The sequence below is a fragment of the Apium graveolens genome, chromosome 11, assembly GCF_009905375.1.
Source record: "Apium graveolens cultivar Ventura chromosome 11, ASM990537v1, whole genome shotgun sequence".
Taxonomy (NCBI): Eukaryota; Viridiplantae; Streptophyta; class Magnoliopsida; order Apiales; family Apiaceae; genus Apium; species Apium graveolens.
This window is the reverse complement of record NC_133657.1, coordinates 8,141,490-8,166,005: the sequence shown is the minus strand read 5'-3', so window position 1 is coordinate 8,166,005 and position 24,516 is coordinate 8,141,490. Positions and strand designations below refer to the sequence as shown.

General features: G+C 38.2%; 1 protein-coding gene and 1 pseudogene across 1 annotated transcript; both read left to right on the top strand.

Annotated features, from left to right (window-relative positions):
- The first annotated feature begins 202 nt into the window (after nt 1-202).
- LOC141695308 (uncharacterized) lies at nt 203-1,831 on the top strand. Its single transcript, XM_074499565.1, has one exon. It carries the CDS (start codon nt 203-205, stop codon nt 1,829-1,831), a length of 1,629 nt encoding a protein of 542 aa, XP_074355666.1.
- A 14,319-nt stretch (nt 1,832-16,150) lies between these two features.
- LOC141697866 (protein argonaute 16-like) lies at nt 16,151-21,280 on the top strand (annotated as a pseudogene).
- The last annotated feature ends 3,236 nt before the right edge of the window (nt 21,281-24,516 follow it).

Sequence of the window (24,516 nt, the reverse complement as noted above, 5' to 3'; positions counted from 1 at the left end):
TCACAGAGATGTGGAAAACTATGATCGCGGGACGGCTCGAGGCCGTGGTCGGGATCAAGGAGAAAATCAGGGGGAGATCAAGGTCGGAACCCCGAAGTAATTATGATACCCAAAGACGCCCAGAACACGAACCAGCAGCAAGCCCCTCTAGGGGAACCAAGTAGAGGTACCTCCACTGCAACCCCAAGGTCCGCAGCCTCAGATGCAGACTATTCCGGGTGTGGGAACTTTTAATGTGGGAGATCTAAAAAGGCTGCTTAACCACATGGAAGGCAGAGTGACGGCCACAACTGAAATCCCTTCCCTATTCTCGATGGCGGTGAGAGAGGCACAGTTGCCGGTCGGGTATCGCAACACTATTAGCGATCTCCGTTTCCACGGAAACTCTGATCCTGTGGAATTCATGGGTCGTTTTAATATAGAGATGGATATGTACCAAGTCCCGGACTTGGCTCGATGCCGGCTCTTGGCGGCAACCTTTAGAGAAAGCGCCCAACAGTGGTTTCAAAAGCTCGGACCAGGAGTGATCACTTCCTGGGAGCAGATAAAAACTTTGTTCTTAACCAAGTTCCAAACTGCGGTAAGATATGCGCCCTCTGTCATAACTCTTGTCAATATCAGACAAAGGGAAAATGAAAGCTTGACGTCGTACTTCAAAAGGTTCAACGCTGAATCTACCAGCGTGAGGGGAACATCAGACGAAGCCCTGAAAAGCTTTTTGATTGCAGGATTAAGGGTTGGTTCGGATTTTTGGAAGCACTTACAAGGAAAAGACCCGGCTACTCTAGCAGATCTCTTTGCTCTGGCAGAATCGTTTAAAGCCATAGAACCATCTCTGGCAGAGGTACAACCGACTTCGCAGATAAGTCAGAGGAACAAAGCAAGGAAGAGAGATAGGTCTCCAAGCCCAAGGTATAGAAGGGGCAGTCGGAGCCCAGACCGGGTGAATACCACGAACACGAGGAGGGGATGGAGTCCTCCCTCAAACTATGACTACAGAACAAGCCGGTACATGCCTTTGGTCGCATCTATCGAGCATATCTTCGAGGTAAACAAAAACATAGGGCTATTTAGAAAGCCTGAAGCTTTATCATTATGGCAAAGCAAAGACAAGAAAAAGTACTGTGAATACCATGAATCATCTAGACATAACACGCATGAGTGTCGACATTTAAAAGATGAGATCGAAGCGCTTATCAAAGAAGGATACCTTGGCGAATGGGTAGTCAAGGAAGTAAGGAAGCACAAGGATGACAGAGCAAAGGAAGAAGAAAGGCAAGCCCCGCGGGGGTCGAACAATGATGCTCTGGAGAAAAATAAATTTGTCAGGGATGGTAGCATCCGAACAATCTACGGGGGAGATCCCGGGATGGAATGCAGTAACCGAGCCTTGGCAAAATATGCTAGGGAAGCTCGGTTCAGACCTCTCACGGACATTCATAGGGTGGAAACTCGATCGCCCAAAGTATTTAAGGGCGAGTCCATGGATATTACCTTCAGAGAAGCAGATGCTCGATGGGTGCATCACCCCCACGATGATGTGCTAGTTATTTCCATCCAGATCAGAACCAAAAACGTCCATAGGGCCTTCGTGGATAATGGAAGCTCGGAAAATATCCTCTACTACAGCACCTTTAAGAAGATGGGGCTACCTGATCAGGATATGTCGGGGGAAGATTCGTGGGTCTATGGCTTTTTCGGCGTGGGAGTTAGAGTCATGGGATCGATTCGGCTGCCATGTACTTTGGGGGAAAGCCCGTTGTCGGTAACAAAGATGCTCGAGTTTAAGGTCCTGAATCAGGAATCGTCCCACAACGTGTTGTTGGGATGACCTTTTTTGCGGGAAATGAGGGTTATTACTTCAATCCACCACCTGACCATCAAATTTCCAATGCCAAATGGGGTGGGGAGTATAAAGGGCTCTCAGTATGACTCTCGAGAGTGCTACTGGCAGGCTATGAGAGGCTTAAGAAAAGACTCCCACGTCGAAGATACATCAGACGATGATCAAGAAAAGAGCATTGAGCAAACGATCGAGGAAATCCGAGTCCATTATTATGTCGAGCAAGAAGACGAGCGTCCCTCTGGGCTTCCCCCAGCAACGTTGTTCTTGGGAGACACAATCAAAATTGAGATGTTGGAAGAAGAGGAGGCCTCCAACACCATAGTTCAAGCAGATTTCAATGGGGAACGGTTAGAAGGAAGATTCGACATCTTTCGAAACCTCAAACAGGATGAGCATGAGGTAGATGCCCTTCTTCCTGAAGGAGCGCCCTTGCCCGCGAAACATATCAAGGAAGTTGATGCCCCTGCGATGTAGGGCGCGCCTTCTAAAGAAGTCGACGCTCCTCCTAAAGGGGATGTGCCTTCTCTACAGGACAGTGAAATCCATGAATCGCCTGACCTGGATCCCCGGATACCAATGCCAACGGAGAAGATGGGGCCAGCAGAAGATACAATTGAAATCCCTGTCGACGAAAAAGATCCAAGTAAAGTTTTAAGAACAGGATCTCAGTTGGCACCAAGGTTGAAGGAGGGCCTTTCGATATTTCTCTTAGCGAACCTTGACGTATTTGCATGGAACCATTCTGATATGGTAGGAATTGATCCAGAGGTAATGTGCCACCGTTTGAATATCGATCCCAAGCATAAAGGGGTTCGACAAAAGCGCAGGGTCGTAAGCGGAGAGAGAGCTATAGCCTTAGCAGAGGAAGTAGATAGGCTCCTGGACGTCGGACTAATTCGGGAATCCTTCTACCCAGAGTGGCTAGCAAACCCGGTGTTGGTAAAAAAGCCCAGCGGTAAATGGAGAACATGTGTGGATTTCACCGATCTGAATAAAGCGTGTCCAAAGGATAGTTTTCCCTTGGCAAGAATTGATCAGTTGGTCGACGCCACGGCAGGACATGCCTTGCTTAGCTTCATGGACGCATACTCCGGGTATAATCAAATTCCCATGTATGGGCCCGACCAGGAACACGCCTCTTTTATTACTGATAGGGGACTCTATTGCTATATTGGAATGCCATTTGGTCTGATCAATGCTGGTGCCACTTATCAAAGATTGGTAAACAAAATGTTCAAGAAGCAGATTGGAAAAATGATGGAAGTGTATGTGGATGATATGCTCGTAAAGTCTAAGAAGGCAGAAGATCACATCGCTGACTGAGCTGAGATGTTCCATATTCTGAGAAAGTATAAGATGAAGCTAAACCCTCAGAAGTGTGTATTTGATGTGGAATCAGGTAAATTCTTGGGATTCATGGTCAACCACCAGGGAATTGAGGCCAACCCAAAAAAAAATCAAGGCTCTGTTGGACATGAAATCTCCCACCAGCGTCAAACAAGTACAGAGCCTGACAGGAAGGATTGCGGCCTTAAATCGATTTGTCTCAAAGTCATCAGATAGGTGCAAGGAATTATTCAAGGCAATTAAAGGAAGGGGGAAGGATTTTGTGTGGACCCCTGAGTGTGAAGAGGCTTTTTTGAAAATCAAAGAGCAGTTGGGAAATCCTCCAATGTTGGTAAAGCCGGAAGACGGAGAAACATTGATTCTTTAATTGGCGGTATCTGAATACTCGGTCAGCGCGGTGTTGGTGAAGGAAGAAGCAAGCCACCAGTGGCCCGTGTACTATGTGAGTAAAAGGTTGCTGGATGCGGAAACCAGGTATACCAACATGGAAAAACTGGTGTACGCTCTTATTCTTACGGCATGAAAGTTAAGACTATACTTTCAGGCTCACCAAATAGAAGTTCGCACCGCTTATCCGCTTCGGCATATTCTACACAAACCCGAATTTTTGGGGAGAATGTTAAAATGGGCGGTAGAGCTAGGACAATTCGATTTGGAGTATTGTCCTCGCACGGCAATCAAGGGACAGGCACTAGTTGACTTCATACTTGACTTTGATTCTGAAGTTGATAACAAGGCCATAGTGTTGGCGGAACCTTCCTCGCAAGAAAATTCTCATTATGGTAAAAGGGAGGAACTCCCACACCCTTGGTGGATATTACATGTCGATGGGGCCGTGAACAACAATGGATCAGGTGTCGGGATTGTCTTGGTCACTCCGGAGGGGCACCGTTTGATGAGTGCTATCCATTTTAAGTTTTATGTCACTAACAATGATGCTGAGTATGAAGCTTTGATCAACGGTCTGAAATTAGCTCTGGAGGTGGGGGGCCATGAATCTGATAGTTCGGAGTGAATCCGAATTAGTTGTGAACCAGGTCAACGGAGGTTTCCAGGCCCGGGGACCGCGGACGGAGTTATATATGAGATGTGCGCAACGCCTATTGGAGAAATTTGAAAATGCCGGGCTAGAAAGCGTTCCGCGAGAAGAAAATAGTAATGCAGATGCTTTGGCCAAGATGGGGTCACAGATGGACAGCGTCCAACTTGGACAAATCCCTTTGGGAATCCAGGAAATCCCGAGTATTCCAGAGGTGGAGGTATTTCAGACGCAAGAAATCCCGCGAAAAAATTGGATGACCCCCATTCATAACTATATTCAAAAAGGAGCTGTACCAGAAGACAAACTACAGGCTCGACGCCTTCGGTACCAGGTTGCAAAGTATGTTGAATATGACGGGATATTATACAAGAGAGGATTTAATCAGCCAATATTGCGTTGTGTGGATATAGAAGAGGGAAATTATATTCTTAGAGAGGTGCACGAAGGGATTTGTGGCAATCACTCGGGGGGTGGTTCGTTGGCATTAAAAGTACTCAGACAAGGATACTACTGGCCAACTATGAGAGATGATGCCTTCAAGTTTGTCCGGGATTGTGATCGTTACCAGCGATTCGCCAACTATTCCAACGCCCTGGCATCTACCATTACCTCATTGGAAAGTCCTTGGCCTTTTGCCATGTGGGGAATCGATCTCATTGGAGAGTTTCCCAAAGTAAAGGGGGGTATGAAATATGCCGTGGTGGCTGTGGATTACTTTACCAAATGGGCAGAGGCTATGCCCCTGGCTAGATCACGACAAAGAAGATAAGGCACTTTGTTTTCAATTCCATAGTATGCATGTTCGGTATCCCCTACAAACTCATCTCGGATAATGGAAAGCAGTTTGATAGTAAAGAGTTAAGGAAGCTTTGTGAGAACTTGAACATCAAAAAGGACTTTGCTGCAGTTTATCATCCGCAAAGTAATGGTCAGACGGAGGCTATAAACAAAATCATAAAACATACCTTGAAGGCAAAGCTGGAAGAGAAAAAAGGAGATTGGCCAGAGGAGATGCCCATGGTCCTCTGGTCTTACAATACAACTCCCAGATCGACTACAGGAGAAACCCCATTTCTGGTGACTTATGGGTATGAGGCCATGGTTCCCATGGAGGTAGGAGCTGGATCCCTCCGGAGAGACGTGTTTGTTGAGGAAGATGCAGAAGTTAACCAGAGGCTTCACTTGGATTTGTTAGACGAAGCCCGAAAAAACTCTCAATTAAAGCTTGCTGCATATCAGTAGAGAATCGCAAGGTATTTTAATAAAAAGGTAAAATCCGTGCCGTTCAAGGTTGGGGATCTTGTGTTGCGAAAGGTTATGCCTAACACTAAGATAGCTCAGCACGGGGTGCTTGGAGTTAATTGAGAAGGACCGTACAAGGTCAACGCTATACTCTGGAAGGGAACCTATCGCTTGGAAGATCTGGATGGTAAACCTATTCCTCGAGCGTGGAATGCGGTACATTTACGGAAGTATTATCAGTAGGGTGTGGTTGTGTCCCCCTCATTTTCATGTTTAATTCCTATATAATAGACTAGTAGCAAATAAATTCCTCCTAGCCTAGGGGTAGTACATGTGACTGCAAACCTTGGAACTAGCAGAAGGAAGAAAATTTTCAAATGATTTCCCCATAGAGCATAGTAGCCATGGGATTGGTGTAATTTGTACACTAGAGCGCATTATCAATAAAAGAAAGAAGTTACTTCAAATTGCTTTATCTGTTTGGCATGAAAATTTTTCACTTGAAGAAAACCAGAGGCGCGCCCTATGTTAAGGCGCGCCCTATCGAATAATTGTTATTTCATAATCAAGATAACATAGTATGCATACATGAAAGGACGCGCCTAAAAAAAACTGTCGACGAAGAAATAAAAGTATATGGCTAGTAAAATAAACTAAGGTAAAAGTCCTCCAGATTAAGGCGCGCCATTGTGCTGGCACTCCAGTGAATTATCGCAAGGGAATCGCTGATAAGAAAAAGTACTTATTATTTGTAAAAAGAAATAAGGCGCGCCCTCATGCTCCGGGAAAGGAGTCTATAGATCTCAATAACATGAAAAACACACACGAATGTGCTAAATAAATATTCTCTAAATGACAAAGGGCGCGCCCAGTAGTGACATAAGTCATAACAAACTGACTGAAGATTTATGGAAATATGATATAAGGGCGCGCCATCATGAAAGTATGAGTCTCATGTTTTTGGAAATATAAAATGGCCAAGAAAAAGTCGAAGTGCCTTAACAAATTTTTATGCATACTGAAAAAGATAAAATCTTATTAAGCCATACGAAATGTCATAGTGCAAAGGAAAAAGAGTAGCAAAAAATAAGTCGTACAACTTTACACAGCATCAAAAGAGGGCTGGCTCCTCAGAAGTATTTGAAACTTAAGTACGAATGCAGGATAAACATAAATCAGGGCGCGCCCTGAAACTCGTCTATTGGGGGAATGGTTTGAAGAGGAACAGTAGGATCAGCTTCAGGCGCGTCCTTAGAGGTTTCCTCTCTTGGCGCGCCCTCATCTTCTTCCTCTAATCCAAGCTCTACCCTCCTCGCCTTGATTTCAGCAGCATGCTCCTTCTTGAATTCTATCATCTCAGCAACCATTTCCTCCCCAAACTTATCAAAAGTGTAATCAGGATCATTGGCCATAAAACCAATCCTGTAGAAGTGGAAACCACTGGCAAATGCTTCATCAGTCATTTCCATCTTCTCATCAGGCCAACCCATTTTCTGTTGCTCCTCAAGATACTCAATCCTCAAGTTAGCTCCACCAAGTTCAGTGTGGAGAGAGCTAGCCTTTTTGTTGGCAATCTCCAGCTGAGAAGTAAGATTGGCCACATCATCCTTGAGGGAAGAGATTTCAGAGTCCTTGGCTTTGATATCTTTGGCATGCAGAAAATCCTTGTCTTTAAGGGTGTTATTCAAAATATTATTATCACCTTGTAGCCTCTCGAGGTGCGCTCTCTCTTCAAGAAGCTTGTCCACCACCCGGGTGGAGTGGACGAATAACTGGCAGGATGCTTTTATGGAAGCACGAGTGGCCTCTTCCAAGTCCATGGCTTGCTACTGTTCCACTTCTTCATCTGAAACATGAAGGGAACCTATGGGGCCGAGGGAATTTAAAACAACAGATGAGCCCGAAGGCGCGCCCTCTGTTCTATGCCTTTTAGGCGCGCCCTGTTTATCCGTAAGGTCAATTACGGGCCTTTTCAGGACAAGAGTTGTTTGAGGACTAGGAGTTGGATTTGGGATGGATGCCTGTGCTGCAGGAGCATCTTTCCTTGGCTTAGGCTTAGGTTTGTCACCAGGGCGCGCCCCGAAGGATATGGGGATTCTTGGAGGAGCCATTTCTACATAAAATATAAAACATGTTAATTAAACGTGACAATTAGGTGTGCTGAACAAAGCAATAAAGGCAATTGATAAAGATAACATTGATAAATATGTATAAAGTGATACACCTAGAGTGAAAGGGCGCGCCCTAAGGGGCGGAAAGATTAACAACATTAACAGGAATTTATATCTAGTATGCTAATACAAAAGCTAACAAAAAGGAAGCTAGGGCGTGCCAATTATAGAAAGGCGCGCCTTTAGACTTTGCAATGATTGAACCAGAAGGATCTTGGCCTTGAAAAGAGCTGTCTTCTGCTTCATCTTCTTCTTCTTCAGCCTCTTCTTCACTATCTAGGTCAATGACACGGGAAACAGGGGCACCTTTCCTAAATTTTACGTATTTACATTTCGTTCCTACTTGGTCAGAAAGAATTCCGACTCGCATCAAATTGGTCCAGGTGACTAAGGTCTTTAAGTTCCACCTGTCAGTAGCCACTCTGAGAAGGGCTTCAGCTTGTTGTTTGGGCTCGCCCTTAAGTGGTTTGGCCACTGGTCTGTCTGAAAAAGTATAATGATGTAAAAAAGGAAAAAAGGAACATAGAAATAATGTAGGGAAAAGAGAAAGAAAGGGTGCGCCCTTACTTGGTGACTTGTTAAATCTTATCCTTAATCTGGGAACATCATACAAGTAAAAGAAGTTTTCCTTCCAGCGTTTTTCATGGCTGAGCTTGCCAGAGGAGAAACCTTTCTTATTATACTGCTTGTCTACAACCAAGTAGTAGTACCCGTGGTCAGACTTTCTCAGGTTAAAGAAATAAGTGACTTCAGCCATTGAAGGTTGAGGAAAACCCAGGTCCATGTAGAGAATGAACAGGGCCAGAATAAATTTGTAACTATTGGGAGAGAGTTGGAGTGGAGCCACGTTATAGAGTTCTATCACTTCCCTAAGATAGGGATGTAAGGGCGCGCCTATACCCAAAGATACCAGCTTAGGGCCGGTTACCATTCTAGGGATTTTAAAGTTCCTCCCATAGTTGAAAATATGGGGGCGCATCAAGCTTAAAGGGCGCGCCCATATGCCTTCCATATCATAAAACTCCATGAGCCCTTCTAGTTGCTCATCTGAACAGGCTGAGGACAGGCCCACGCAGAAAAGCTTTCCATGCTCCTTCCTAAAACGTTTCTTCACCGCTTCATTGCATGGTTCGAATTCGTTCCAGTCAAAGTCTAGTTCACTGTCAGAAACTTCCCAGTGCTGGAAGGGGATTGGAGAAGGTTCAGGAGAAGTGAAAAACTAGAAGGAGTCCTCATCAAAGAAATTTAATTCATCACGAAGGGGCGATACATTTCCTTCAGGCGCGCCCTCAGATATAGGAGAAGTAGGCGTACCCTGTGATTTTTGTGGAGATAGGCTTGGAGAAACAGCCCTATAGGAGACTTTGGATGGCCCTGCATCTACATTAACGCCTCTTTCGACACCTCTATATCTGTCAGCATTCAAGCTCTCGAACCAGTCGTCATCGTCTAATTATGTGCTAATAGGAGCTGGGGATCTTTCTTTTTGAATTAGTTTATGTTTCCCATGTCTACGAGACAAAGGAATGTTGTCTGTGGAAGAATTGTTTGAAGACTCCGCCATCAGGGTACCTCTTTTGGAATCCTGAAGAAGGCGTGCCACCCGGCTAAGAAATTCAGAAGTATGATGGGCGTTTGGAGGTTGAGGGTTGAAGTAGGTGCTTGGAGGCGAGTAGATTCCCAAATTGGTAAGGAAATCCTTGAATGGGTAAAAAGGAGAGGACGCGCCCTCGTTTTCCAGCTGTCAAGAAAATTAAGAAAGATTGAAGGTGCGCCCAGTTCAGAAAGTAAGAAGAAGGAAAAATAAAGAGCAATGAAAGGCGTGCATTGAAAAGATATCATGCCCCGATAAAATGGGTGGGCTTAAAAATTATCCTATTATAACAAAAGACGGGCCCTATCAGGAGGAGGCACGCCATAAAAATCCTAGTCTAAGGGAATGTTTTAAAATAAGGCGCGCCCTATTCAAGGAAAAGGCGTATCCAAGGGTACATCTCTAACTAAAGCTTGGCTTCATTTTGGTGAGAGAAGCCTATGAGGGCGCGCCCTAAGCTGCTGGCAGAATCTTAAAATAAATATGGTGATGTGTAGGTTATAAGTGATGATTTTCTAAGGCATAAAGATACTAACGGTTGAAATTCCCAAAAACACAAATTTGAAATTGATTACCTGTGATTTAGGATCTAAATGGCAAACACGGATATATACATTTATATATACACAGATACATACAAGAACTTGTACATTCAAAAATGGAAGATGAACAGTTTTGTGGCATGCATAAGGCTTTAATAGACGAAACTCAGAAATGAAAAGAGTCGGGTGTACCTTTTTAATTGGAGAAAGAGATGAGTTGAAAAAATTGAAGAAACGATGGAGGATTGAGGTCGACACCGGGTAAAATGTCTTCCCGCCGGTGTGGTGAGTTTTTGAAGAAGAGTAAAGTAGGAGAGAAGGAGTAAAAGTAAAAAGAAAAGATGTGGCTGATATTTATAGCTGAAAAAGTGACAGCTGTTAAAAATAAATTACATCAATCATGTCAGGCACGATTTCCGAATAATTAGGGGAACCGTTTCAAAATAATTCAAATTTTAGGACGCTCCCTCTGGAAGGCGCGCCTCAAAAGATTGACAGCAATCTGAAATTCAGAATGCATGAAAATAAGAACTTTAAGCAGATTAAGCCCTGTTTAAGGCGCGCCCAGAAAAATAATATTGGAAAGTATGTTTATACAGATTTTGATAAGGATGAGGAAAAAAAATCCAATCCCATTTTCAATGGCATATGGAATTTGGGGGGTAGTTGTTATGCCCAAAAATTGGTATAAACAATATTCAGATTAAGATTGATAAAAATAGTCAAAATTGAGGAAGGAATGCCTAAAATCAAGGAACAGATAAAGTTGTTTGCCTTGTGGAAGGAAAGGAGGCGCACCATGTGTGTATGAAAGGCGCGCCCTATATTTTGATGGCTGATGAAGAAGTTGCTGTCACTTGACCCCATGAATGAAGGGGCGCACCCTCAGCATGATGGGAAGGCACGCCCAGTTACTAAGGAAAGGTGGGGAATTTCCTGATCGAATCTCTTCCTATGATAAGCCTTAGGGCGCGCCCTAAATGAACGGAAGACCTTGTGAAGACTTCAAACATGACTGCTTGGCCGGGTTCTCTGGAAGATTGAAGGAAGATGGAGATTATTATTACTAACCTATTTGATGCAGCTACTCTATTGAAGTACTCTTTTCTGTAGCATACCTACAGGAAAGGCGGTGTCCGTGATCAGAGACCTCCAGGGGTATGCCTGGACTGAAGACCTCCTCCTGTAGTCAATGGGTGTCCTCATTGGGGATGTGCTGTGAAATCTGGTGTGTGCTTTGGGAGCTCTGTCTCTGTAGTCAACGGGTGTCCTCGTTGGGAGACTTCGGAGTATCCTGCACTTTGCACCCAAAAGCTTGGGATCACTTGTCCTGCAATCTGGTAGGGGCTCCTTATCGGGGGACAAGGATGCGTCCAATATTTGGGGTGAACCATGGGTGTACCTGCGTCCGTGGACTAGAGAAACAGCTAGTAGCGGAGGGTTATCCTTGGCCAGGGAGATGCTTCATTCGTGAAGTCTCGAAGCCGCGGACGAGCCTTGGGCCTTTGTGGTTGGGCCTCATCGGTGGACATTCCTAAAGCTAGTAGAAGACGGTTTCCAGTGGGTTTCCTACTGGGCCTCGGGATAAGAAATCTAAGCCCATTAGGTTTCTTTTTCCCCAAGAACTACATGGTCTTGATCCCCTATAAATAGGGGTACATAGGCAAATTATAAGGGGTTAGAAGCGAGAGCGCAAATGAGCCACCACTAACCCTAAGCAATCTCAGCCCCCAATAGTCACTACCACCAAACACTGTTCATCTTTTCTGACGAATATTGTTCATCGGATCCACCGATTACTGTTCACGTTTCCGATGAAGAACCGTCATCACAGATCTTGTTTTCGGCTATGAACCTCAAACTTTGTTGCTCCCAAATTCCTCCATCAACACTCCCAACTTGCCATTTTTGCACAATACTAAGGCCTTAAGTTCTTCAAACTTTTATACATATTCCAACATTGTATGAGATTGAACTAGTTTATTGAATTCCTCCTAAACATCTAACCCCTCATTTTTATTGAAACGTTTCATTAAAGATTCACAAAAGAATTCCCAAGAAACCTTACCACTAACCATCTTAAAACTTTGATACCATATATCTGCCTTACCATCAAGATATAGTTCAATCATTTCAACTTTACAAGAATCACTAACCTGATGAAGCAAGAAAAACTTATTGCACTTCCAGATCCAAGATCTTGGATCATCTCCCAGAAAATAGGGTAATTCTAACCTCGGTTGATGAACCCAGAGAGTCTTTGGAGCCCTATCTCTGCTACTTCCAGCATTTTCTTCTACCCCAATCTTGAATCTTCCAGAACCTGGAGTTTGCAACACAGGTGTTTTATCAACCAATATTTCACCATCTCTCCCTACTGTCTTCTCCCAATTAGAGTTTTTGAGAACCCCAAAAATCTTAGTCTTGATTATGTGCTCTATTGAAGCATTATAAGCTTCAATCTTCGCATCACACCCAGACACCAACGACATCAATTGCTCCATCTTATTGATTAAATGATTTTCCATTATCGAAGTACTCTCCGTAATCTTCTTATTACAATAATTACTTACTTCTTGAATTCGATTCTCTAATTCTCTCCATAAATCTTCAGAATGCTTCGATCTGGTATTATTCGCCATTACAACAGAATTGATTTCGAGATATCGAGAGCTCTGATACCAATTGTCAAGAATTGTACTAAAAGAAATGGTTTAATGAACTGAATACTAGTTTGACATGTTAACAGAATGGGAAGAAATACAGACTTACAACTGAATTGTTCCAAAATATACCCTAAATGACAACCCCCCATCCTCTCATATACTAGCTCCCTTTCCCGCCTTCTTTAACTAACTAACTATTTGATTCTATTTATGGGTCGGGTCATGACAGTTTGAATTAGATAGCGATCATCTCTATCAATAATTTTCATGGTATGTAAACATCACCAAAAATATTTTTCTAAAAAATAAATTTTCCTAGATAAAATGGGCATTTCAGTTATGACTAAAATAAATAATACTCAATTAGTACATCATAATTACTAAATTTCTTTCAGTTTTTTTGCATATTAAATAATATTAAATGCTATTTTATTTCGATTTTATTCATAATTATTGTATATTGTAATATACACATGAAGAATGTCAATTTTAAAAATGATAAATAAAAGAAGTTACTTTTGCTAAAAAATTATAAAATTTGTATTTAACTAATAGATTAATGATTAATATTCAACAGTTTTTTAAAATAGACTATTTATTGGAATGATGACGTAAGTTAACTACACCTCTAAATTTTGTGATAATTCGAATGAATGACGTATTTTAACTTTACCCTGATGTTATGAATGAACATAATTCGACCTCCCATAAAAATCGACGACGCCTACCCTTTATTTTCGTCGAACGAATTGAACCATCTAATATTAAAGTTTCTTGGTATTGTTTTTTACAAGCCCATATAAATTGCAGGGGTCTAAATTTAACAAATTTTGACCCTCGCCCAACTCAAATCAAGCGGCTATTTGACATATTATTATGGGCTCGTTACATATTTAGCCTAGTCCATAATTTTTGGTCCAACTTTCAATTCGGTTAACAGATTTAACCTAGGCCTTTTTCATTTACGCTTTGTATATATTTGTAACGTAGTCGCTCCCGCCCGCCGCTTGTACGCTCTCATTTCACATCTTCTTCTTTGGTCGTTCGCTATTGTCTGTAAGATTTCATTTCTCTATAATTTTATTCTTGATTTCTTGTTATGCTAATTGTTAGTTGCCAATATCTTGTTAATATCTATTCCGTTGATTTTTCTCATTTTTTCTTTTAATATCTTGTGTATATAATGTGTTTTCTCGTTAACTGATGTGTTTTCTCTATATGTTAACAATTAATTTCTGTTTATATATGTGTTCCCGATTGGTTTCATTTTGATTAAACATGGACATAAATAAGGCTGGTGGTACATTAAAAGATGACGATTAATGTTATCGATGAATGATTCATCAAATTTTCTGTTACAAATTATGATGTTATTTGAAATTAGAATTGAAACTGTAATTATTTGAACTTTAGAGTTATGACTTTTCTGAATTTTATATTATCAACTATTGTTATATTTTGATATGTCTGAAGTGAAACAAAAAAAATGGATTGTCCTTTCCGGTTATAACTTTGAATTTATTTTAGTTACACATACTACAATAGTTTTTCATATCAAATTAACTTGGAATATGTACTATTTTTTATCAAAATTGTAACATTTTATACATGTTTTACTACATATTTACAATACTTTAAATCAGTTGATATTGCAGACATATAATATTTCAATTAGTACGCACTTTAACGATATTTCATGCAAATTTTGCAAGCGCATACATAATATATATATATATATATATATATATGTGTGTGTGTGTGTGTATGTGTGTGTATATATATGTATGTATATTCATTAATCTTTTAACTGACCAAAAATTGACTAATCAATTTTATTATTCAAATTTTAAATAATTATAATAGTTAATTTTAACTGAATAAAAAATATGATATAAAAGTTTAATATCTACATGAAGTAGATAATAAATAAATCTTTAACTTAAAATCCAAATACTCATTTTATTTATCTATATTTAAGATTTTTATTTTTAAAAAATCATATATTTAATTTAATTACTTTAAATGACCAAAATTACGGTAATTTAACTAATTATAATTTGCTTAATTATATGTTATAAAGTCCTTTATTTTTAAATATTTCTTAACTTCAAAATATATTATAATCACCTCAGTTTGCGTACATGTGATGCATGTGATATATATGCATGTATATTTATAGGCATGTATTTTAATAAGTATATTTTTATGTGTATGTACGTATTTTTATATGTATATTTCTATGTATGTGTGTATGTATTGTATGTATATATGTATGTGTATATATATATATTTATATAACTATGTTAATTTTTTGTATTTAACCAATCTAAAAAGTAACTAAGATAATTCAAATTCAAATTTAGATAAATTTTACAAATATTATATAAGTCTTATAAATATATGTTTTTAAGTGTATGTCATTCACTTATAAACACTCGGGTTAGTAATCTCACTAGTCAACCAACTATTAATACTTTTAACTTGTTGGTAAGAAGATTGGAAAAAGGCTATCAGATGTTAAAAATAAAAGAAATATAATTATAATACAATTTGTAAAGATAGTAGCAAATAAAGAGTAGAACTGTCTATGCTATAAAAAGAAAATTAATTATAACATTATATTATATAGAAAAATAAAAATACAGCAATTAACATAACATATATCTACTTATTTGAATAATTATATGCAATAAAAGTTTATAAACATAACTGAAAATATGGATATGTACAAAAATTAAAAATATGAAATTATATAATAACATAAACTATTTTGTTCTTGAGACATGCTGAGCAAAAAAATGGATGGTGCAGATTATATAATAACATAAATAGTGCAAATTTTGCACTATCCAATTACGTAGATATAAGTTGCATAAACATAACATATATCTACTTAATTCAATAGTGCAAATTATATAATAACATAAATATGCAATTTTTATTTCTTCTGTTACATCTCTGCATAAGTTGCACTATTTTATAAGTTCTATTTGCTGCAGTGCGAACAAAGCATTAAATATTGCATAGTTTCTGGTAACAAGTAAATTGTATTGTATTATTATGGGTATTATTATGGGGGAGACATGCAAAATTCAGGTCCTAAATATAGAATCAAAGGTGTGGCTGATTAATATTAATAATTAATATTACTCTCCCTTAAAAATTAGAGGCACCCACTTTTTTCCATTTTAAGTTACTACACAATGCGATCCACAAATGAAAAGACAACAGAGAAAATGATGAAAAGCCAGAGAAGAAAAATCAACACATAACTGCCAAAAATGCTGAGCTTAAGAAGTCTCTTTACAGTTCTGCTAATAATACTTAATATTTAATTTCAAGGTAAACCAATTTTTAGCAGCAAACAAATTTTTAAGTAATGATGTTTATCCTGACTTGTTTATATATACTCCCTCCGTTTCACAATACATATTGTTGTAATTTAGTTGTTCACTTCAACTTTTAGCGTAAATTTATATTCTCGACTATTTCACGTATTTCTTATTTATATCTCCACGATCAACCTTATGGCCTTAAATTTTCTTTGGAAGATTGATATTATTAAGGATGTGACATTTTGTTCTACAGTTTTAGTATTCACCCTTGTTTAAAAATAACTAATAGGTGATGCTTGTTAAATTGTGGTTCTAAATTTTTATAAAATGTCTACTACTAAATTTGCAGGTTGTCAAGTCAAATCATGGAGAAAACAGGCATCCAGAATGTATGTGGATCATCAGATATTCCAGCTGCAGTGAAACCTGAACGAGTTGATCCTGCGAAACGTGGTATGATTACTAGGCCAGGATTTGGTAGGAGTGGAAGTCGCATACAATTGGAATCCAACCATTTTAAAGTTTCTGTCAAGTCTCCACATGAGATTTTTTACCAGTATAGTGTAAGTTCCATCAGGATTTCAGGGTTGAGACATGTACTAATGAATTTTAAGTATTTAATTTAGTATATTTTCTACAGGTTTTAATCAGTTACGAAGACAGGACCCCTGTTGAGAATAAGGTGATTGGAAGAAAGATTATGGATAAGCTGTACGACACGTATTCCTCACAACTTGCTGGTAAGAAGTTTGCATATGACGGAGAGAAAGCCTTGTTTACTATGGGGCCTTTACCCCGAAACAAGCAGGAGTTCACGGTTGTGCTTGAGGAATCCTTTACCAAACGGTTTGTTGTCTCTTTAATTCTTTACTTGATTACTATATTATAGTCATGAAACATTTAAACAAGATGGCAATTGAATTCATCTTCATATCAGTGAAATCGCATCCAGGTTTGGTGAACCTGGTAAAAGGTCTAGGCAATCTTTTTTCTCAAAATCTTACATAGTGGCGATCAACTATGCGACCAAGATACCTTTGAACTCTATTTTGGATGGAGCTGACACTGAACAAGTTCAAGATGCACTGAGGGTGCTTGACATTGTCTTGAGACAGCAAGCAGCTAAAAGGTATCTAGACGACCAGAACCAATTAAGAAACTTGCATTTTGAGATGATACATTTCTTACTGTTATGAATATGGAATATGCAGGGATTGCCTTTTGGTGAGGTAGTCATTTTTCCATGATGACTCTAGGATGCTTACTAGTGTTGGAGGAGGGGTTTCTGCTTGTCGTGGTCTCCATTATAGTTTTCGTCCTACTCAGGGAGGATTGTCACTCAACTTAGGTAAGGATGCTATATTTTTTCTGCCTAACCCTGTTTTCAAGATTATATGTCTAACACACTTATTTCACTTGATGCCCTTATATCACTTGATGCCCACTTACTCATTCATTTCTTCAGACGTGTCAACGACCATGATCCTTACTCCTGGGCCTGTAATTGATTTCCTGAGAGCCAATCAGGGTATACAGGATGCTCGTAGAATAGACTGGCTTAAGGTAATTCATAAAACAACACCTGAAAAACCTGCATTGTGCTTCTTCTTTTTGTGTCTATTAAATTGTTGTTTTACAAATACAACAGGCCAAGAAAATGCTGAGAAACATGAGAGTCAAGGCCACACATAGCAACAGAGAATTTAAGATAAAAGGGTTGAGTGAGAAGCCTTGCAACGAGCTATAGTAAGTTGTTTAATTTTTTTAATTCATCATTTTCTAATGTTCAAACGAAGAGGCCTGTGAATTGATTCTCACTTTGTTTCTTTCTGTTTGAAGTTTCATATTGAAAGAAAAACCTGAAGATATTGGTAACCGTGGTGAAGTGAAACCTAAGGAGATTACAGTTTACGAATACTTCAGAAGACATCTGAATTTGGAACTTAAAACTTCTGCGTACTTTTCGTGCCTTGATGTTGGTAAACCCAACAAACCTATTTATCTCCCACTGGAGGTGAGTAAATATGATTGAGATATGTTTGCATATTCTAGTTTCTTTATCTTTTAATTTAGTTTTTACTTGAAGCGATTGATTTTTTGCATGTTGTAATTTTTAGTTCTGTAGCCTGGTCTCCCTTCAGGGATATATAAAATCACTATCTTCTGTGCAAAGAGCCTCATTAGTGGAAAAGTCCAGGCAGGGACCTCGGGAGAGGAAAGAAGTTCTTACTCATGTAAAGTTTCTCCGGATATTTAAATTTTCAAGTTTTGGTTAATATTTCTCAGTGTAGCTCTTTAGTTCATTTTTTTTTAAAATATAATTTTTATTATTGATCAATGCACTTCCATTGTCAGTCCATGAAAAAGTATCGGTATGATGAAGATCCTCTCTTATATGCTTGCGGCATATCTATGGAGAAACAGCTTACCAAATTTGTTGGTCGTGTCCTTACTGCACCAAAGGTATTTTTGTTTCTCCTGTAATTTTTTCCGCGGTTTTATGGTACTTTAACATTTCATTTTCATTCCAATTGCAGCTGAAGATTGGTAAAAATGAAGTTTGCATTCCCGAAAATGGTAAATGGAATTTTAATAGAAAGGTATGTTGAGTGTCCGGACTTATATTTGGTTGTATTTTATCCTGATTATCTTATTATCAAATCTAATCTACCCTCAATTATTTTATGCCTCATGCAGAGACTTTACGAATCCATCAGAATCGATCATTGGGCAGTAGTGAACTTCTCTGCTCGTTGTGATATGAATGATCTATCGTCCAAACTTAAACAATGTGGAAGGGAAAAGGGGATGGTATGTATATTTTGCTTTGTCCATCCGATAAATTTTTAGTTATAAATGATGACAAATAAATTCTATTTTATCTTCAGGCTATTTATGATCCAGATGCATTTATTGAGGAAGAACGCCATTATAGAACAACTAACCCGTCGGTAAGGGTGGAAAAGATGATTAAACAACTCAAGGCAAAGCTCCGGGGACCTCCCATGTTGATCTTGTGCGTCTTACCACAGAGAAAGAATTCTGATATCTATGGTATGTTTTAGCCAAACTTTCATTTCACGGGCCAATATTATTCTGGTCGGTAGTTAATTTAGCATAATTTTATGTTTTCAAGGACCGTGGAAGAAGATATGTTTGGTTGATCTAGGAATTGTCACACAATGTGTTTGCCCACCAGTGAAACTTAATGACCAGTACCTCACAAATGTTCTTCTCAAAATAAATTCCAAGGTAATTGTGTTTTCAATGTCAGGAAGTTGTCATATCGAGTAGAAGAAGTCGATACCTCATATATCATTACTTAAACGAATGAAATTCACACCTACGTGTTTTTATCCCCTACCCCCAATTATTTTCTAGCTTGGGGGTATTAATTCTTTGCTAGAAATTGAAGCTGATTCTTGTGTGCCCGTGATAAACGACACTCCAACCATGATTTTGGGCATGGATGTTTCTCATGGCTCTCCTGGCCTATCAGATGTCCCCTCAATTGCAGCGGTATTTTACTGGCGTGGCACCTGTATTTGTTTAGTTTTTAGTTATACTCAAATGAAGCATATGATTCTAATTATTTGCTTGTAATTATTACTATTAGGTTGTTGGATCGCACACCTGGCCTTTGATATCGAGGTATAGTGCAGCTGTTAGAATACAATCATCTAAAGTTGAGATGATCAAGGGTTTATTTAAACCATCACCAAATGGCATTGATGATGATGGCATAATAAGGTATAATATATGTACATACTTGTCATGTATTTTAATTCTTATTGGGATCGGAGATAAGACTAGTGACTTGCAAGTTTCTGCACTTAAAAGAACCGTAAGTTTTGCTTATCCTAGCTAAGAGAGAGAATGAGATTGAGTAACCTAAATAGTATACTGATCAATCATTTTTATAGGTTGTAACTTAAAACCTAGGATATCAGTTCAGCTTGTTCATCACTTAGGTATAAATAAGTTTTTGATTAATCTTTAATTGACTGTATTCTTGTATTCTAGGGAATTGCTTGATGTATTCAGAAAGAGTAGCAATGGTCGCATGCCATCTCAGGTCATCATCTTCAGGTATCACATATTAAAGGCCAAATTGATGTACATAATGTTGATCTCGTTAAGCTTATGCATGTCCTCTTGCCCAGGGACGGGGTTAGCGAATCACAGTTCAACCAAGTTTTGAACTATGAGCTTGATCAAATAATAAAGGTACTCTCTTATTTTTTGCTTATTACTAAAATACATGATTAATGATTAGTATATTCTTATGTCTGTGTTATTACCCATGTAAAGATTATCAACTACCTTGATTAATTTTTCCATCCATGAGTTCACCTTATATTTTTGTGGAGATAAATTAGTTCATTGCGTTTCCAGGCTTTTCAGTATGACAGTAAGGGATCTATACCCAAATTCACAGTGATTGTTGCTCAAAAGAATCATCACACTAAGTTGTTTCAAGCAGGTCCCTATCAGAATCAGAATGTTCCTCCTGGTCTGCTCCTATAAACATTGAACTTCATTGTGTTATATTAGTCATGTTCCAATATGTCTTGTTACCTGTATCTTTGTTTCTGAGCTTGCAGGTACTGTTGTGGACACGAATATTGTGCACCCATTAAATTATGATTTTTACATGTGTTCTCAGGCAGGGAGGATTGTAAGTGGCCGCCTTTTCTTTCCTTCCCATTAATGTTTGGTCATAAAAAACTGTTGATCCTTTGATATGAGCTAGATGAATTAGTTTTTCATTTTTGTTTCGTACATTATGTGATGTCAGGGAACCTCTCGGCCTGCTCACTATCATGTTTTGGTTGATGAAATCGGTTTCTTAGCTGACAATATGCAGAATCTCATCCATTCATTGTCATATGTGTAATTTTTCAGAAACCAGACTTTTTGTTCTTTAATAATAATTTTTAATTTAATTGTCCGTATTATTTTTTTTGGCTCCCTTTAGGTATCAAAGGAGTACTACTGCAATCTCCATAGGTACTATTTTTTCCTCTTATTTTCGTGGAGTATGCTTTGGTATGTAGTTTTAATCAACTAACCTTGTGTTACCCTTAAACATGTTTATAGTTGCACCTGTTTACTATGCTCACCATACGGCTTCTCTGGTGGGAAAGATAATAAAGTTTGACGAATCCTCTGATACTTCTTCTGGAGGCGGAAGCCATACTTCAGCCGGGAGTGCTCTTGTCCTCGCGCAACCTAGATTGCACAAGGACATTGCACGGTCTATGTTTTTCTGCTGATGCGCCTAACGGGAGTGATCCTTTCCTTGTGCAACTTAGATTGCACAAAGACATTGCACGCTCTATGTTTTTCTGCTGATGTGCCTACTAGATAAGAGTTTATCATCATTAAACACGTTAGTGATTAACATTTGGAGTTTTGCTTATTCTCTTTAAGAACACAATTATCTACGAATTATTGATGATACTTGAAAAAAGAACTATACCAATCTCTCTGTGTTGCTGATATATAAACATGTCCAACACACAATGCTTGTTTGGGTGGAACAACGTATCTATCAAGTTGATACGATTCTACTATACGCCTGCCCTTTTCTCTTGCTTCAAAACTAATCTACTTCAGATGGATTTTGGTTTTCAGGGTGTATCGATTACTATCTTGCTATGAAATTTAATTTGAAACTATTTAGCAATTTGAAGTTTTATTGTTTTTTACGGTGTTAATTGCATACTGAGCCTCATTGGTTTGGACCATTGTCACTTTGATATCAATAATTTCAACAATTGCACTTTGCATCCCAGACTTTCTTGGACGCTGCATTTTGCACTCATCCATCAGTTTCCACAGTTATCGTTAAATAGGTCAGGGTAAAAATGTAATTCGACACTGTCTAATTACATTTTGACCATTAAAATTCAACATATTTTTTATCTTAACCCTCAAACATTTTTTATTAACAATTTCGATATTGAACTATAAAAAATAAACATTTTAACCATTTTATTAAAAAAAATTGATAATATTTATATATAGTTTATTTACAAAAAAAAATTATATTTTCGATAATAGTTATATATAGTTTATTTTATTTTCAAAATTTTGAATAGTTATGTATAGTTTATTTTTTATTTTGAAAATTTTATTTTTTTTTATTTTCGATAATAATAACCCCCTCATATGATATTTTCTGAAAATTTGTAAAAAAACGAAAGTGCTAGATAATAAAACGATCAATCATATAATGACCAAACCAACGATGACGATTCAATGATTGTTTCTCAATTGAAAATAATGATGACGATGACTCGATAATCATTTCTGGATTGGAAACGATTATAACAGACTTACAAGAATGTTTCTCGATCGAAAGATGACGATTACTTTCAAGATTTTTCTTAATTTTCTTTTTATTTTGCAAACCCTTGATATTTATTATTTTAAGTGTTGTGAGTTTATGGGAATTTAATATATTTTATTATTGTTGTAATACATAAAGTTTTTATAAATATTATTATCATTATTAAAATTGGGGAATTTCGTTATGAATGCCGGGAGAAATTTGGTATGTCATGTGCTACAAGACAATATTGATGTATTTATGTATTTATTTGATGAATGAATATAAATAATCTTGTAACGACATTGACCACTAGAGCTCCACAAAAATGTATACCGTTGACCACCCTAGTACAATCGAAGAGATCTGTACTCCATCCATATTAAAATAAGGGTAATGTTATTTTCAGAGCAATATTTCAACTTCCAGAACAAAAAGTTATTTAAAGGGAAAAATTACCCTATTATGATTTTTAATTTACTTAATATTGTGTTAACGGTTGCTATGATTATTATAGGGATACCAAAAAAAAAGAGTGTTGCATCTCTATTCTTATATAGGCTCCCTATTCAAATTTGGAAATGTAAAAATAAAATGTATCTCCAACAATCCTAAATCTTGATTATTTTAAGAGTTTTAAATGCTTCCTCGCTATTAAAGATTAATAGTTCCTCCTCAATTATTATTATATTATTTCCATTTTCCCCTGTATTCGACATGAATGATTCTTTTATAGGTCAACATGAATGACTTTAGTAATATTCATATATGGTTGATTAGTGAAAAATGAAAAGGGAGGTAGTTTGAAGGGCGGTTAAATAAAATATTTGATTTTATGTCCTAGATAAATCAAACCAAACCAAATATACTGAATATACCTTGAATATAGGGAGACTGTTTCCGTGAAGATCCCTGACTTAATGCATAATACATAAAATAATGTGTGTGAAAGTTAGGAAACTAAACATTCGCCCGTGATTTTATTCGCACGGGACTTATCTTTAAGTAAATACAATTGATCACGCAATCATACATTAAAAATGTAAAACTTAATTAAAAATGTCACATAATCTTCGCTCATGATTTATTTTCACATGGCACTTACCTTTGTCACGTGTCTCTTCACAAGGTCGTGGCTATAAAGACGAATAGTTTGGGGGTTGACAACCGGAGTTTTGATGAAAATAATCTTTCAAAAATTATGATCCGATCAATAACTTTTCAAGATTTTATACTCATCCCAAATATGAAGATAAAATAATTGTAATCCATAATATCATTCATGCCTTTATTTTTACACCCATCTTTTATGTAGTATAATATGATTGGAAGGGAAACACAAGTGATGATTGTTGTTAGTGTATGTTACAATCAATTCTCGATTGATCTCTGTATTTTGGAGTGCGTGTAATAGTAGATTGTTTATACATAATGTTGTTATAACCTAATTTCTGCCAATCCGGTCTTCGCCCCGTAGGTTGACTTCGGTCTGCAAAGAGAAGAATACGAGGGATGATCCCCCCCCCCCGATTCACCTCCGGTGTGAGAATAAGTTAACATGTTTTGGTATGGATAATTCGGAATACGAGATGGTGCTGTAATCTCTGTATGTGTGTGTGTTTTATTTCCTTATTTTTATGTATATAACCTACATGCTAACGATCATCCTCCACTGTCTTCAGTCAATTCCACCAAAAGGGGGAAGTGGATGTTGTGCCTCAAAAAAACACGTCGTCGCTTTTACTGGGCCGATCAACCTTCAGCTTCATGTCTTGACACTCATCAGCCCATGGACATTTTAAGTCCTCTTCAGCCCAAACGGACATGATGGGCCTAGTGAGATGGGCCTCCAACATGTCCCTGGGCTTCGGCCTGGGGAATACCTGGCTAGAGCCCATTTCTTCAGCCCGGTCGAACAAATGCCAGATGGAACCAAAATTTCGGAATTCGAAGAGATCTTCAGACGGTATTAAAGTCACTTGGGGAGGCGCGACTATCTTAATTATGACAGTTGTCTGTCTCGAGATTACAACCGCCATCCTACCGTTGAAATCCAAACATCTCTAATCACTACCGTTGGTTTCAAATCCAACGTTTCACGTATGTTTTTGGAACAATATATATATATACCTCCCATCTACTTCCATTTCACTCTTTATTTGTCCCTAATCTTCACATTCTCAGAGCAAAAGCTCCAATCACGGGTCATTCCATCTCAAAGTTTCCACAGTCACCGTACCCGGCTTTACGCTTTTTGGAAATAAGTAAGCAAATCAGTGTTACTTTAATGCTCTTTTTTCTTAATTTTTGATGCATGTCAAGTTTTGTATGCCTTTTCTCTATCTTTTTCTGCATGTATCTTTGTTGGGGTAGTTTAGGATAATACTAGGGATGAAA